Below are 14,960 nucleotides of genomic sequence, written 5' to 3' on the forward strand. Positions count from 1 at the left end.
CTAAAACGATTTATGTACATCGATAATATACTGCTTCAGCTCGTTGACGATAGCTGCCATTTAGAGCGGTTAGCAAAGCTGACGGAAATTGACAACATCTTTATTATTTATCGTCGGGTATGACGAACATGCTCTTTTCGATATTATCAAGCAATTTTTGCGTGCGGGAAACATACCAGGACAACTCGTGAAAACTGGTCACTATGTACGCCTGACTAGTGGCCGGTTTCCACATATTGTCGCTGTATATGACATTGGGAAGGGTCAATCGCTGTTGACAAACATCTTAGAGGTAAAAGAAGCTCAACGCCACCCCTAATTTAAAGCGCACAGATATTCGGTGTCGGGATATTACAGACGATTATTGTATTACTAATCGGACTACGTGCTAGACAGTAGGAAACAAGGAAAACGACAAAATGGAAATTGCGAGCGATAGATGGAAATTACGAGCGATAGATGGATATTACGAGCGATGGATGGAAATTACGAGCGATGGATGGACATTACGAGCGATATATGGTAATAGCGAGCGATACATGGAAATTGCGAGTAATACATAGAAATTGCGAGCGGTAGATTTAAATAAAAAAAAAATGTAAAAACTCACGTGTAAGGGTTTGCAGTTGTCTCTGACGTATCTTCCGCCAGAGCTTTTTTCGTCCCAGTCTAATTTACCGTGATAGAAGTATTTAGTTTTGGTTTTACGTGCCATACGATGCGGAATCGTTCCCAGTATTCTCTCCATCATTGCTAGGTGTTCCCTATTGTCGTGGGTTTGAAACAAGGTAATGCCCAAATATAACTCGAACAAGATACATCCAATGGACCACACATCGCAGGGTTGTGCCCACCCTAATTCTGTGAACCAAGTAATCAAGATTCTTTCTTCATTTCAAACCAAGATGAATATCGCCGTTTGAAATTCAAGAAGAAAATGGAGTGAACGGTGATTTTCTTCTTATGAAATGGATAATAGATCGCGATCGTTTCACTTGTGTTGAAGTCAACTCACCTAAAATTACTTCGGGTGCTCTGTAATGCCTTGTGCTAACTATTGTGCTGTGATGTTCGTGATCGAAAGTAGCACTGCCAAAATCGATTAGTCTGATATCTGTTCTCTTCACACGCCTTACATCCATCCTCTTGAAGAAAAGAAACTTTTATAGAGGTAAATATTATACGAACATGTGTTGCTGGGTGAAAATCCATTTTCGAAGTGCAACATATATTGTAGGCGACGAAAAAATTATTAGAAGTAAAACAATAATCATGGATTGTACTATTACGCTCGTATTTGCGAAAGCTTCTGTTCGGACAGCATTTGAAAGTGATGTAAAAATTTAATTTTTCAATGCATAAGCTGACAAGGATAAATTATAGGGAAAAGTAGACGAATAACATCAGTTGCAACGAAGTAAGATAGACGTGACCAATGTTTGGATATCTTACCTTTTTACTGTTGTACGATAAGTCATAATCAGAGTCAACGAAGAGTATGTTCTCTGGCTTGAGGTCAGTGTGCGTGAGTTTAGTGTCGTGGAGGAATTTCACAGCGTAACACAACTGGTAGCCCATGTGCCGCACATGATCCAGGGGATAGGGTTGATAATTGTTGTCTCTCTGGAACATGGAATAAAATCGCGATCAAAATAATTCAAAGCTATCACAATTGATTCTGTGTACAAATAACATAAATTATGCGGTCGAACTTACCAAAAAATCAAACACGCTCAGTCCGAGCATTTCAAAGGCGATGCACATGTGACCGTGGTAGTCGAACCAATCCAACATTTTTACACACAAGCTGTGAAACAAAATGAACGAACAGCGGTTAGATTTTGTCCGATTAATTTGTTGAATAAAACGGCGTCGAAAATAGCGTAATGCCGAAACACCCAAGGGAGGGCGTAAAAATAATTACTTGGTTTCTGACTATAAAGTGGCAAATTTAGTTTCCTTAGAATTTATCGTACGTGATTCACTATTCTAAATGAGAATAGTGTAGAAAATGAGTCACTTGAAATAGAGGCTTTCAAAATGAGAACTTCAAGCTTTTCAGCGTTATGAGAGGTCAGAGTTTTTTCAAGATGAACAAAAAGTAATAAACAGCTCATGCGTTATACACGGAATACTTACTGCTGACATTCTGGATCCTTGAGAGCAATTTTTTCTAAAGCATTTATCTCAAGTTTGGCAGCCTCCCTGTATTTCTCAACGTTCTTAATAATCTTCAAGGCCATTACGTGATCCCTGCACAAACATTTTGGGCCCGCGTTAATTAGCAGATCAATATTTGATGTGATTCGACGAATGTCAAAGTCAAAAACAAAAAAAAATGGTAGCCGTTCTTTTGCTGGTATACTGTCGAGTGGACTTAGAAGTCGAAGCTGAATTTCGAATTTATTTCCAGAAAATCTAATGGTAGCCGTTCAACCACCAACCAGCGATCCTGGTCTGTCTATTTTTGGAACCTGTTTGCGTACGAAAGTTCATTTTGACGTAAATTTTGGTGAACGGAAAAAACGTGCCAATTAAATATACCTGTTCAAACCACAAGTGTTCAATTTTTACACGTTGTTGTTTCCCCGTTTTGTTGGATACTACAACTCTTAAAATATCACGTAAAATTATTCGATGCAATGAACTTACATAAAGTTTACGGAACATCGTAGCTACAAAAAGTATTTTTAAATACTAACGATCGGCAGTTCATATTCACATAATTTTTCCACAACGATAAACAAAATTTGAATTTATGTTACACAAAACAAGCTACATAAATCATTTTTCATCGCATTTTGAGTACCTAGTTATTTGAGAAAATCTCAATACGTATTGTTAAATAACAAAGAATGAACTTACATTTGCATATCTTTAACCTTGACAACTTTTCCAAAGGTACCCTCACCCAGGGTGGCCAGAACTTTATCTGTAAAGTAAAAAAATGGGTAAGTATTTAGTAGATACGGACCTATCACTTTGGAATGTGTCGACGAATATTCAAAGGCATATATTCTCGCTCACCACAAGATTAGCCATGCTACAGAGTACGTATCGCGGGATGAGATAACGAATGAAAAATAAAATATCATGGTTCACAAAAAGCTACAATTCAATTAAAAAAAAAAAAAAAAGACAGAAAAGAAAACAGAAAAAAAAAACGAAAAAAATGTCCTGAAAGAAATATATAAGTTTGAAAAAAAGTACCTAATGATGGTACAGATATATATATAAGGCTGCGTATAAATTAAATCGACACTTCCAAAAGCGATTGGCCGGATACAGCAAGTAAATGTTTGTGGTCCTAAAACTTTTTAAATTCCGGTATGGTATATATAATTCATCGAAGAAATATCATTCCCTTTTTTTCTGACTCCAATTTATCTATTGTTCTCTCTATTAGAGAAAAAGACTTATGCTTAATCGTGGTCCCTCGAAGTATCTAAATGATAAAATATGGAGTCTTTTTTGTTCATTATTAGAAAAGGAAATTCTATTTCCATGTGCACCATATTTCAACCCAACGATTGAACACATGAAATTCATTTCATGGGTTATCTTTTACGCATTTCTACTTAATAGCTCGACTATAAAATCATATTGAAATAAAAATTATGAAAAAGAATAAAAATATAGAAAATATTGCGACCACATCGGTGGATCGAATTCCCATAATTAAATCGTATGAACTATACCTAATCGACATTGGGTTGAAACATATACGGTGCATGAAAAAAGGGTTAGTGATTATCCTCTCAGCGATATATTGTACAACTCTGCATCTGTAAAGGAACGTTAAAATGACAAGTGACATGACCGCAATCAAAGGCGCGGGTGCCGGTGAATATTGGACATGGAAAAGATGTATATCTTTCTTCTCGAACGGAATATAGAATTAAGAATTTGAGAAAATTAAGAAAAAACAATAAATGAATAAAATATGAAAAAAATACCAATGTTTCAGGAATGAAAGAAAAAAAAAAATTGAAAAAAAAATTAATTGAAAGTATAAGTAGAAGAAAAGAAAAGACACGTGTCCGTACATCTCGTGACACAAGTTCACGCCTATAGTTCAATAGGTACTTAACGGTTCGACAGTGATTACTAAATCGTTGTAGCATAATTATTGAATATGCTCCATTAGCAATAAACTGTAATCGACCGTACCGGACCCGTTCTTTCTTAAATCTACTACAATGAGTGTATTCACGTATTCACGAACATCTATTTGCCAGGATGTCGCCGGATCGGTAAACAAGATGGCCATCTTCGTCATCCTCGACGGAGGGTGGTCGAGGGCTCTATAGACGGATGAAGTCGAAGCGCAACGACGATAGGTAGTTTGGTTACGGTTTCCAAGGTTCCCATCATCGCGTTGTGGCCAAGTTCCGCGCAGAGTCCAGCCAATCATCGTCATCGGTTAATTCGTAAACGACCGAGACATGACCCAAGATCAAGAGTCCAGGTTTTCCATGACCCCCAAAGAACGTGCGGGGACCGTGAAAGACCATAGTAGCCAGTCGTCGCGTTTCATTGGCACAAGGACACGCGGACAGACGGACGGACGTACGTAAGGATGGGCGCAGAAGACGAGTATTTGACGTGCAGGGTCCAGCGTCATCACCGATCCGAACATCCAGTTGATTGACCATTCGTCATCAAAGTCAGCCAGCCACCATTCCAATACAACGGAGATGTAACCCAACAATCAGACAAAGAAGGGGAGAGGGCAAAATGGTTTGCCAAGTCAGAAACTTGTGGGTACGTGTGTGATTACCAATTACCATCGGCACAAAAGTAATTAAGCATTCGGAAAATTCTGTTTTCTATATACACATATACATATAAATATACATGTATATATATATATCTATATATATATGTGAATCATATCTGTATATATGTATGTGGATAATGTGAGTATACCTCGTCAACGGATATGTATTAATCAGCTAATGTAAGAAATGTTTCTTCAATGTGATATGTAATCGCAGTCGATAGATCGTATTATCGTATATATATCACCGTATATTAAGTACATATATATGTATTTACCGTACATATATACACACACAAATATACATACATACATACATCATCTTTTTATTCGTGTGTAACGAAGTTGTTTTTTCTTTCTCATATCACACAAAATATCAACGAGAGAAAGATGCCGGTTGCTACGAATACCAGCCATACTTTGATTTTCTTTATCGTTTAACGGTTTGTAAATACTTTCGTAAAAAATAAGAGAAAGTGAATAAAATGAAAATAAAATTCGGACAAAAAGATACTCTAACCGACCGGGTCACACGTTTATACTATACCACACTGCAGTCGGATAAATCGCCGCACGTGTGTATAATATGGATTGATATACTGTTAGTTATTTGCGTCAACATACGTCGGAATTTGTCATTCGTAAATAACATAACTATTGAACATTTCCCGCTGCCGGGAGAATATAATGAAAGAGTCAATTGATTCGTGCTAAAATCAATTATGTATAGAATCTTTCTTTTTTGTATGAAAATGGCCACGCGAAGATATTATAACTATCGTCACTGCTCTCGCACCACCAGATAACCACGTAGCTCGAGAATTTTATGAAAATTTTGGTGATTGTATTTCTAGTGGAACGAAAAAAAAATTTTGGTCGACTCCACAGAAACTCTGACTAGAAATCCTCACGACTTTGAAATTTTTTTAATTTTTTAAATATCAAAGTTACCCACTTGAAATGTTTATAGATGAAAAAAATGAAAGGAAAAAATTGCCTTTCATTTTTCCCAACAGTTCAGTCGTTCCTCCAATGAAGAATTTTCGTATTTTTCTTACAGTATATTTTCTATAAATAATATGCGAAGTTGAATATTTTTGACCGATCAATGCTCCGATTTCAGTGCGTCACTTGAATGTAACTTTTTTCAAAGCACATCGATTCTCGGATTTCTAGTCATCACGACTTTTATCCAATAAAAATACGAAATCTGTTCCACGAGATATCTTGAATATAAGAACGATCGACGTATAATAAAACTAGAAATTAAATATAAGTATAGGTATGTAATTAAATAACTCTCACAGCAAACGCAGGCAGGGCAGGCGTGTAGGCAGGGTCGGGTGGTTAGTTTTTCAGAGATTCGAAATACTGATTTTTGGCATAATTGACTAGATCTTTCTTTTCTTTTCGTTTTTTTTTTTTTTTTTGTTCTGTTACTGTGAGGATATTTGGATGACTAGAAGTAAAGGCTTGAGCGGACGGCGAACTCGTGCAGCGAACGACACAACCTTGCGGCAGACAACTTACAGGCATCGCCTGCAGAAGATTTTCAATCGGACACGCGACCGCGACAGGCCGTTGATATTTAGATGCGATTAAATCCGTCGTACTAATCGGTTGCTGTTGCGGTTGTTTTAATTTCGTATCGTTTACGGAACTCCCTTCAGCAGCAGCCGCTGGAGTTACAGGTACATCGTCCAAAGCGGCATACTTTAATATCAAACTCTGAATCTCTTTCCTTTTCGCTTCTCTTTCGGAAACCGCTAAATCCGCGGCAGTCGCAACGTCGTCAACTGTGGCGGTTGGCGTCCTATCCGGATCAACGGGATCCAAAATTTCCGCAGATCTCTGCTCTATGGACCTCGGATCGAATTCTACCGGTCTCAATTGTCGCATACCGGGGGTTCTGTCGGCCTGTTCGCTCCTCCCGGTCCTGTGGGGCCGCACTTTTCTCGAGGGTCGACTGTCGGCGTGTCCACTTTTGTGCCTCCCGTATCTTCTGAACGACTCCGACGAAAGCAGAGATCTCCTCTCGCCCGATCTGTGATAGCCAGGTGTTTTTTCACGAGTCACACCGGCCGACGCTGTTGCGGATGACGTGCTAACGTAAGGATAAGCTTTTTCCGATAGGAGAACGTTCGCCGAATTTTTAGCACTCACAGCTCCAGCGGCAACGACGCTTCCTCGAGCGGGTGAATTCGGCTCGAGAGTTTTATCGTCTCTCCTATAACTACCGTCTCTCCTACAGTAACTGTGATCACGGTCGAGCCTGTGGGAGTAGCTGTCATCTCGTTTTCTTGACCCATAACGTTCTAGTACCGAAGAGTATTTATCCTCGAGCCGGGACCTGGTGCTTCCCAAACTTACGACGGCGGGGATAATATTCGAGGACGAAGATCGATCAACGGTGGTGGAGGGGCCGCGAACCCGTGTGGTCAATCGCTGAAGAAGACTCGAACATGAATCGCTAAGTAACTGAGTAACGCTGGTGGTCGACGATCTCGAGTAGCGATTGCGTCTGGTAGAATTTTGTCGCGCGGTAGACATTTCGGGGGTTGGTGTTTTTCTATTTTACTTATCTCGCGACGACAATTCGGTAAACAATGAATTATATCGTAGATGTGCTATGACGACAATAACCGCAGGTAGAGTGAATATTTTTTTTTTACAATTTCATCACTGCAAGGTCACTTCAGGGTCACTCGAGGTCGGCACTTTATTACCACGTGACTGTACGGCGGCAACGACGAGCGATCGGATAATTCACCTTTACCACCGAAGCCCAATATAATGACCCGCGTCCCGATTTGGCTAGAGTCCACGATAACGAGGCTAACTGTGAACGAGATGTGTTACAGTAAAACTATGAGTATATCGATCGTTTTCCTTTGGTATTAACGACGCGATGTTGGCTTTTCTTCGTCGTTGTCGTCGTTACAGTATTTGCGATGCAATAATAGGGACGACATCCGACGTCGTCACCCACCGATTGAGATGTCCTTACCGCGAACAGTCTCCTCGGTATATTATCACAAATTTGTCGTATCTGTACCGCGTTTTCCTCATGACTTTTTCTCCTTTTATATAGTTTAGTTGAAAATTCCTCGAACAACGGCACGTTTATACATCCATAATCCAGACGATTCTTTTTTTTCTCACGAGTTATTCGAATCTGAAATGTTCGATCGACGACTCAGCTTTTTCCGCGATTTATCATCATGTGTGTACGCGAGTAAAATGGAAGAAAAAAAATATGCAGATATAAGGGCAAAGGATCTGAGAAACTGAGAGACGATAGAAGTGAGGTCGCGTGTTGTCCCGCGAGAGAGATGCACTGAAGATACAACCTAGTCGACGTCTCGACCCGAACCGCCCCGCCAAATACTGTCGTACTAAAAATACCGGCCAGCAGAACTGCTCCAACAAACAACGCCGTCCTCTAGGCAAGCAGCGCGCAGTCGACTCGGGGAGGAAGGCCACCGTGAGAGACTGGATTACGTAAATTGTCTTTGCCAACTTATTTTAAAACTTTTCTCTTTTTTCCCCGCTATATCACTCTCATTTTTAGGCCGGTTATCGACCACCGCTTCATTCCTAAACGATTGGCACCTGCGAAAAACCGTGCCAAATTCATCTATGAGAAAAAACTACCGATTGACGAAGACGGCGTACGATTATCTCCGCAATGCGGCTATACCGGGACAGGAAATTATATTTCAAAGTCAGAATGACTAAATTCCTAAATCAAGTGGAGTGAAAACGTCACGGTATTGGGTTACACATGCGCTGTGTAATGCGTTCACGGTCATGCGACATTTTTTAAAAATATTCTAGCCGTAGAGCAATGCATCGACTGCGATGAAATTAAGCTACCCTAATCCGCATCGAAGGTCGGGACGCTAATTGAGAAAAAAAAGAAAATTCGAACCAAAAATAATCGACGATTCTTTCGCGGACCGTATAATTCGGACGGATTAATCTAATCAGCGTTGAATATTGGCGAGGTGCACCTATAAACGTAAGTGCGATTAAATTTAGTAGATCATTGGTACACTTTTCCAATTTGCGAACCGTTGACATTATTTTATAGCGAGCTACATGAGCCAACTGGGTAGCAGCTGGTGATGTCGCGGTACATAACAACCTCAGGTCGTTGAGACCTACAGTGTCTGTCAAGATCAGTAAGCCGAGTGTAGTATGCTGCTGCATAACGCGGCGTTCAAAGTTCGAAGATAGCGATAACGAGATAGGAAAAAAAAATCAATATACCGACTAGAATAAATCGATCGAGAATAATTATTCATTTCATCTAGACAAATGGAACGTGAAAAGTGGAGCAATATAATGCGTTTGTAATCCGTTATTTAGATCATGATATTGAGAAAAAAATAAATAAAAGAGAAAAACTCGAATTCTCTTTCGTCTTCGAATTTTATTCTCCTACTGGACACTGACCAGTCACGGCGATCGATTAATGACGTGAATTTATTTATTTTCGGGTAAAATTATCGTATAGACGTAAACACGAGAATAGTGCCAAGACAGGGGCTGAATTTTACTCGCCAACTTTGACTAAACTAATTTCGGAGTAGTCTCGTTTATACTCGAATTGAATACCGTAGTAACCAAAAAAAAAAAAAAACTCTGTAACGTACATTACCATTGCACTTTCCTGCACATCGATCTGTAACGACGATCGTTCAACTATCGATCAACTTTTCGCCCCATATATATTACGTGTAGTTCCGCGAAATTGGCGGCAATATATAATAGTTGATGATTTTGTTGATGTAAATTGACGGTATTTATAGCACTCGAATAGGAGTAGCATCAGCATCATCGGTAGCGGCAAGGTCGCGGTTCCCGTGGATTTCTTACTATGATCGAATACTTCCACCGATGATGCCTTTCGTGACACATTTATAATAATGGTATAGGTAGATTTTTAGTTTTTTCATCAGAATGATAAAACTTACACGATACTTTAGCGATTCGATGTCTATTCCAAGCAATAATTGATAAGTTGAATTGAGAGCGATCTTGAAAGCTCTGGATATTTGTTCCGATGTACCAAGGGCAACGGAAAACATTTAAATGAGAGGAGAAAAGGCCCCGTGAATCAGAGTAATGAGCGACCTCGTTATGTAAATTAAGGGGCTGTTTTCTTAGCAGAAGAGCGCGCGGTATGCCTATAAGATGCTGGGTAACGTCACACACTCTTACTCTCCGAGAGACTGAATCAATAACTTTACGCGGAGCAGACAATTGCCGCGATTGTTAAGCGTCGTTTTCAAAGATTTGTGTTATCAAATTGTTTTGCTAACAGTGCCGACGTCGACGACTTACGATGACGTTTTATCGCGCTCGTTGCGGTTGGCCGCTGTATTAGATAAATAAGTGGCTTCTTCTTCTCACTTGTATGAAGACACATCTGCTCGACTAATGAGATGATGATTTAATACTAATGCGATTCGAATCGAACCGCCTGCACATCTTCTCGCGGGCTATTCGAATTAAAAATGCTATCTACGAGCGACGCCACCGTCTGTGTCAAAAATGCGAAATTCGGTAGCACTCTGGTACCCGATTGAGGTGGCGTGTGATCAAAATAACTTCAATTTTACCGGTTGCACTTTCCACCTACTATAACGTAAGCACCTGCGGGGCTTGCGGGGAAAACTTAGATAGATCCAGAAACCTCTCGCACCCAATGAAACAAAACTGAAGATTCGCAGAAGAACTGTTGCTTAAATATATCGCTATTGTTTCCGTTTTTTTGAGTAAATCATGTGACATTAACAGCGGGTAGTTAGAGAAAAAAAAAGCGAACGTATCAATTTTAGTAACGAAATATGGTTATAGATCTGAATATCGGAATTAAAAAGTTAATTCAGTTTCGTTCAATCGAGCTCTCTTTTCTTTCCAATGATAATTTAAGGAGAAAGTGAGTTTGATGTTAGTCAGAGCGAGCGCTACCTCGGACGTCGAATTTTCGAATTCTGGGGTAACGTCGATTCGATTCGTTTCGATTTCGATGTCGATGTCGATGTCAGGCTGGTCAGCAACTACCGTTTGACAAGGTTGCGGCAATCTCCAACCTGCTACCCAACTAGCAGTAGTGGTGACACCGGCACCGATAGCAGCAGCGGCAGCAGCAGCTGATGGCGACTGTGACGGCCACCAAGAAGATTGTTGTCGATTTGCCATCGGCGACGAGGGTCCAATATTGGACTGCCCGCCATGGCCTAACATAGTTCTGCACCTTGAATCCATCCGCAGTGTGTATATATATATATTTCTTTCTTTTCAAACCTTATATTCCCTCCATATCTCTCGGATTCATCCCGCTCTTCGTCGTGATTCACTTCGAACTACGATTCAATTATATAATTTCACACAGAAATTCAAATCAACATTATTTACCGACGTTTCCTTCAATACATACGTTGTTTCGACGCACAACTATTTCGAGAAAATATACAGATATCCGACGACTCGTGATCAATTTCACGTTTCCCCCATAGTTAATGACATCGTGGTCATCGCTTTCCGTCTTCGTTATCGTCGCGCGGTGGTTAACACGCTTTTGCTGCACAAAACCTTACTGATCAAGGATTCGCGTATGAATATACGTTAAACGTCCGTTCGTTTTCTCGACTCAGGATTCTACGTATGGACACAATTTCCTGTTGCGTCGTTGCCGCTGGGCTGGTCAACCTCCGGCGAACCGGCTAGCCGGTAAGATCTTCGTGGACGCTGCTTCGGCCATCTGGCACAAGCTCGCACTGAACGCTGCAAAACGGCTGACGGGTTTCATCGAAAATAGCCACTGTTCAAAAATAGATCCACGAAGAAAGAACGAAGCATTTCCAACAGTCAGCAGCAACGGCATCGTCGTCTCCGGTAGTCGTAGTCTTGGTCTTATACCTCCTCGTCGCAGTCATACTCGGCATCGCATCTTCGACGACTACGAACGACCTACCAAAACTGCACCACCGCACCATTCTTCTTCCCGCACATCCGCGTCCGCGTTTCTCGAGAATACCCGACGATAATAATACATTTTCGAAATGAATAGCGCGCCAATATCCACATTGCCGCCAAAATCTTTCGATTTCTACCTGTCGAATGTGTCGCCAAATTTTACGCTCCAAGTATCGAGATTTATTCGTCTCTGTGAGACGGAAAAAATTAAACATTCCGCAGAAGTTACCTATCGATACGAATGACTGGGTACTCCGCAGGGTTTCGTACGGTACGGCGTTGAAATTCTTCAACAAACGAGAAATTTGTACGACGAACCGGCTGTTTCCAGACATTACGATGAGAAAAAAAAAAAAAAAATCACTTCCCTTGCAGTTACACAAGCCAGAAGTATAAAAAGCTAAGTAGAGAGAAATTTTTCAATCTCCGCCAAGCCACGAGAATTCTCGTTTCACCAAAAAATCCTCACAGTCAATTAAACCCTGCACCGGCGTTCCCTTTCCACACATTTGCGCTCTCGTGAGTAGCCGTGTAATGGACTTGAATAATTCATTCAAACCGGGATACGAACAATACGATTATGATACCTCAGATTTTAAATTCGTTGGTAGTAAAGGTGATTACGAGAGCAGTTCCTTAAAATCATAATAATCATCCAGCATACCATTTTGACGATAAAAGTAACATAGGGTGATGGTATAAATGATTCGCAGGGGATGAAATTGGAAAGAATCACGGATGGGTCGCATAATACCAATAATGGAACCGCCGGGCGACGACCCGTTCCGTCCGAAGATAACGGCGGAGATATATATATGAGATATATATAAAAAAAAAGGTTATTTTATAGAAAAAAAAAAAATAAGTATATGCGAGGATTAGAAAATCAATCGAGCGAGGCGGAATTCAAGGGTTAGAAAAAGGCATGAATTTGAAACTGACCAGACTCCTCGACGGCGACCTGTGACGATGTCGCGAGGGCTCGTGGCTGGGTGAAAGAGATCCGTGATGACGATGGGTTCGAGTACGACGACTTGAAGCACCCGGTGCGTGATGTGCTTTTTCCCTGTGTTGAGTATGTTGGGTATGTTGGGTATGCTGAGCGTGTTGCGTGTGTTGACGACCACTCGACGGTGAACGACGATGACTTCGCTTGTAGCGGCGTTCGACGCTCGTTCCTCGCTCATGTTGAGCTCGGGACCTCAGGACTCGCTCGTCACTGAAATGAAAAAGAAAAATTTAGGAAATTGATTTTCCAACAACATCGTATCGGCAAACGTGTACCGATCTTTCGATTGGTTTCGAGGTGAGAATTTTTACCTGGAAACTGACTAGAAAAAGTTACTACGATTATATCGAAACCGATCTGAAAATTCCAACTATATGGTCGGAATTTTTGAGTCTTATTGTGGTGTAGAGACACGGGGCAAAAGGAAAATGAAAAGTTACCAGCCTGAAAATTTGGCGGTAATTCATAGATTTTTTTTTTCTAAGTTCCTCAAAATAGCCTATGGTCATTTATAACACTTCCAAAATAACTGCTGCAACTCGCCAGCCGGTAGGAGCGATAGAACTTTAATACCAGCCACTACGTAATCACTTTAAATTCGTTCATTTCATTTATAACTTCGCTGATCATATCGTGCTTTATACTTCACACAATATTCTGTATGGAGGTACATATACGACACCCACGTGCGGTTCACTTGAGCTAATAAATATTTATTCAACATTGTTGTTCGCGTTTTCTTCTGACAGACATATTTTTTTTGGATTTCAATATCAATTTCTTAGTACGCTGTAAACGAGCACCGAAATATAAATCGGTGGAATGTTTTATCAAAGACTTTCAAGAGAGGAAAGAAGCGGGGAGATGAAGGGTCAGTTGAAACGTTGACCTTACTCTTTTGGTCTATCTACGAAGTTGGCTGAAAACTAACAATAACTCGAGGCAACTAAGTCGAGTGAAGAATTTGAAAAAGGCACATCACTGTCGTCGAGTATTTGCAACGAAAATATTATTCAAATAACGACTAAAACGTTGCTGTCAGATACAGCTACACACGAGAGATCAAAAAAGAGAAAAAAAACGTCCAACTTTTCACCGTGATTATATTAATTCATTAGCTCTTTCCATCAAGTCCATAATTTCTGCATGACCATGAAAAAACGCAGCGTTTAGAAACCGACTAAAATTAAACCGTCCTTCGGAGGATTCAATGAGTAACCCGATTCAACTGTAATGTGATTATTATATGGTATGAAGATTAAAAAGACGTTCTCAAGTAACCCGACCGCGAGCTTACACATACATATATAGATATTTATGGGATCGAAACAATCTTTTCTCGCAAAGTAACGCCACGGTTTTGAATGCGGTACAAAGTTTGGAGGGCGAAGACTTAAAAATTATATGTAAATTGAGTCAGATCCGATTAAACTCTAGCTCGAAGTCTGATTGTGTGACCGATGCGAGCCGACTGTGACTGACTTACTTTATGAGTGACTTCGTTTTAATTTCCTCAAATTATTGATCGTTTCTAAGTCGTCCTCGAAAAGATATTTGCCATATAATTAGTAACGAACGTACCACTACGGGTGTGCACGAAAAAAAAAAACCTGCCGAATTTAATCGCTTCATCTAAAGACATATTTCGAGTGGGCGAAGACATGAATATCCGAAACAGACCTATACGTCGAACAATCATGTGGAATTATTCTATTTCGCTTGTTGTGAATTGAAAAAAAAATCAATAAAAAATAAGTAAATGGTACAAAAGCAAGAGGAGGAACGAATATTTCAGACAGATCCACGTGGCGATAAATGAGGAACGATGTCGTAAAGTTTGGGTTACAATCAACGGTTCTTATGGTGTAACATAAAATAGGGAAATTTTCGGCCCTATAATTCGATGACGAAAATTTGATTCTTGGACAGAGTCCAAAGGCCTTGTAACTTCAGTGAGAATTGAGAATAGACAACGCACAAGCAGCAGCAGCAGAAACGCGGTATATGGGTCAGTTAGCAATTTGCAGCGTAAAATAAGTTTACCAAAATTAAACGCGGCGCCCATTTTATACCTATGTTATATTTGAATCAAAACTTCGCTCTGAGAATCTACGCGTTCACGTATTCAGATTACCGAGTGTATAAGAATTTTACCACTACAGTATAAACTTGCGCGTGCCATAC

General features: G+C 40.2%; 2 protein-coding genes and 2 long non-coding RNA genes across 6 annotated transcripts in view; 2 read left to right on the top strand and 2 right to left on the bottom strand.

The window, feature by feature from the left end:
* Positions 1 to 14,960, bottom strand: part of LOC105688619 (dual specificity protein kinase CLK2) — a 28,611-nt gene that overhangs the window by 1,757 nt on the left and 11,894 nt on the right. Inside the window, exons 4-11 of one of the 3 annotated variants that reach the window (XM_012405070.3) lie at positions 12,710 to 12,986; positions 4,226 to 4,304; positions 2,866 to 2,932; positions 2,140 to 2,253; positions 1,717 to 1,807; positions 1,453 to 1,623; positions 1,016 to 1,160; positions 611 to 861 (exon numbers count right to left, since the gene is read on the bottom strand). In XM_012405070.3, coding sequence (XP_012260493.2) covers positions 611 to 861; positions 1,016 to 1,160; positions 1,453 to 1,623; positions 1,717 to 1,807; positions 2,140 to 2,253; positions 2,866 to 2,932; positions 4,226 to 4,304; positions 12,710 to 12,986 — 1,195 coding nt within the window. Of the gene's footprint in view, positions 1 to 610; positions 862 to 1,015; positions 1,161 to 1,452; positions 1,624 to 1,716; positions 1,808 to 2,139; positions 2,254 to 2,865; positions 2,933 to 4,225; positions 4,305 to 6,310; positions 8,030 to 12,709; positions 12,987 to 14,960 lie in introns of those variants that run through there. The other 2 variants (XM_012405069.3, XM_012405068.3) reach the window with 2 other exon arrangements.
* Positions 7,345 to 11,476, bottom strand: LOC125501343. The gene is made up of 3 exons (XM_048656768.1): positions 11,229 to 11,476; positions 10,760 to 11,154; positions 7,345 to 7,955 (listed from the first exon to the last, which is right to left on the bottom strand). Exons 2-3 carry the CDS (start codon positions 11,054 to 11,056, stop codon positions 7,647 to 7,649), a joined length of 606 nt encoding a protein of 201 aa, XP_048512725.1. The 5' UTR covers positions 11,057 to 11,154; positions 11,229 to 11,476; the 3' UTR covers positions 7,345 to 7,646.
* Positions 8,124 to 9,092, top strand: LOC125501344. The gene is made up of 2 exons (XR_007278901.1): positions 8,124 to 8,264; positions 8,352 to 9,092. It is a non-coding gene; the product is annotated as an uncharacterized LOC125501344 (long non-coding RNA).
* Positions 10,920 to 12,110, top strand: LOC125501345. The gene is made up of 2 exons (XR_007278902.1): positions 10,920 to 11,061; positions 11,446 to 12,110. It is a non-coding gene; the product is annotated as an uncharacterized LOC125501345 (long non-coding RNA).

Source organism: Athalia rosae, chromosome 6 (assembly GCF_917208135.1).
Source record: "Athalia rosae chromosome 6, iyAthRosa1.1, whole genome shotgun sequence".
Lineage (NCBI taxonomy): Eukaryota > Metazoa > Arthropoda > Insecta > Hymenoptera > Athaliidae > Athalia > Athalia rosae.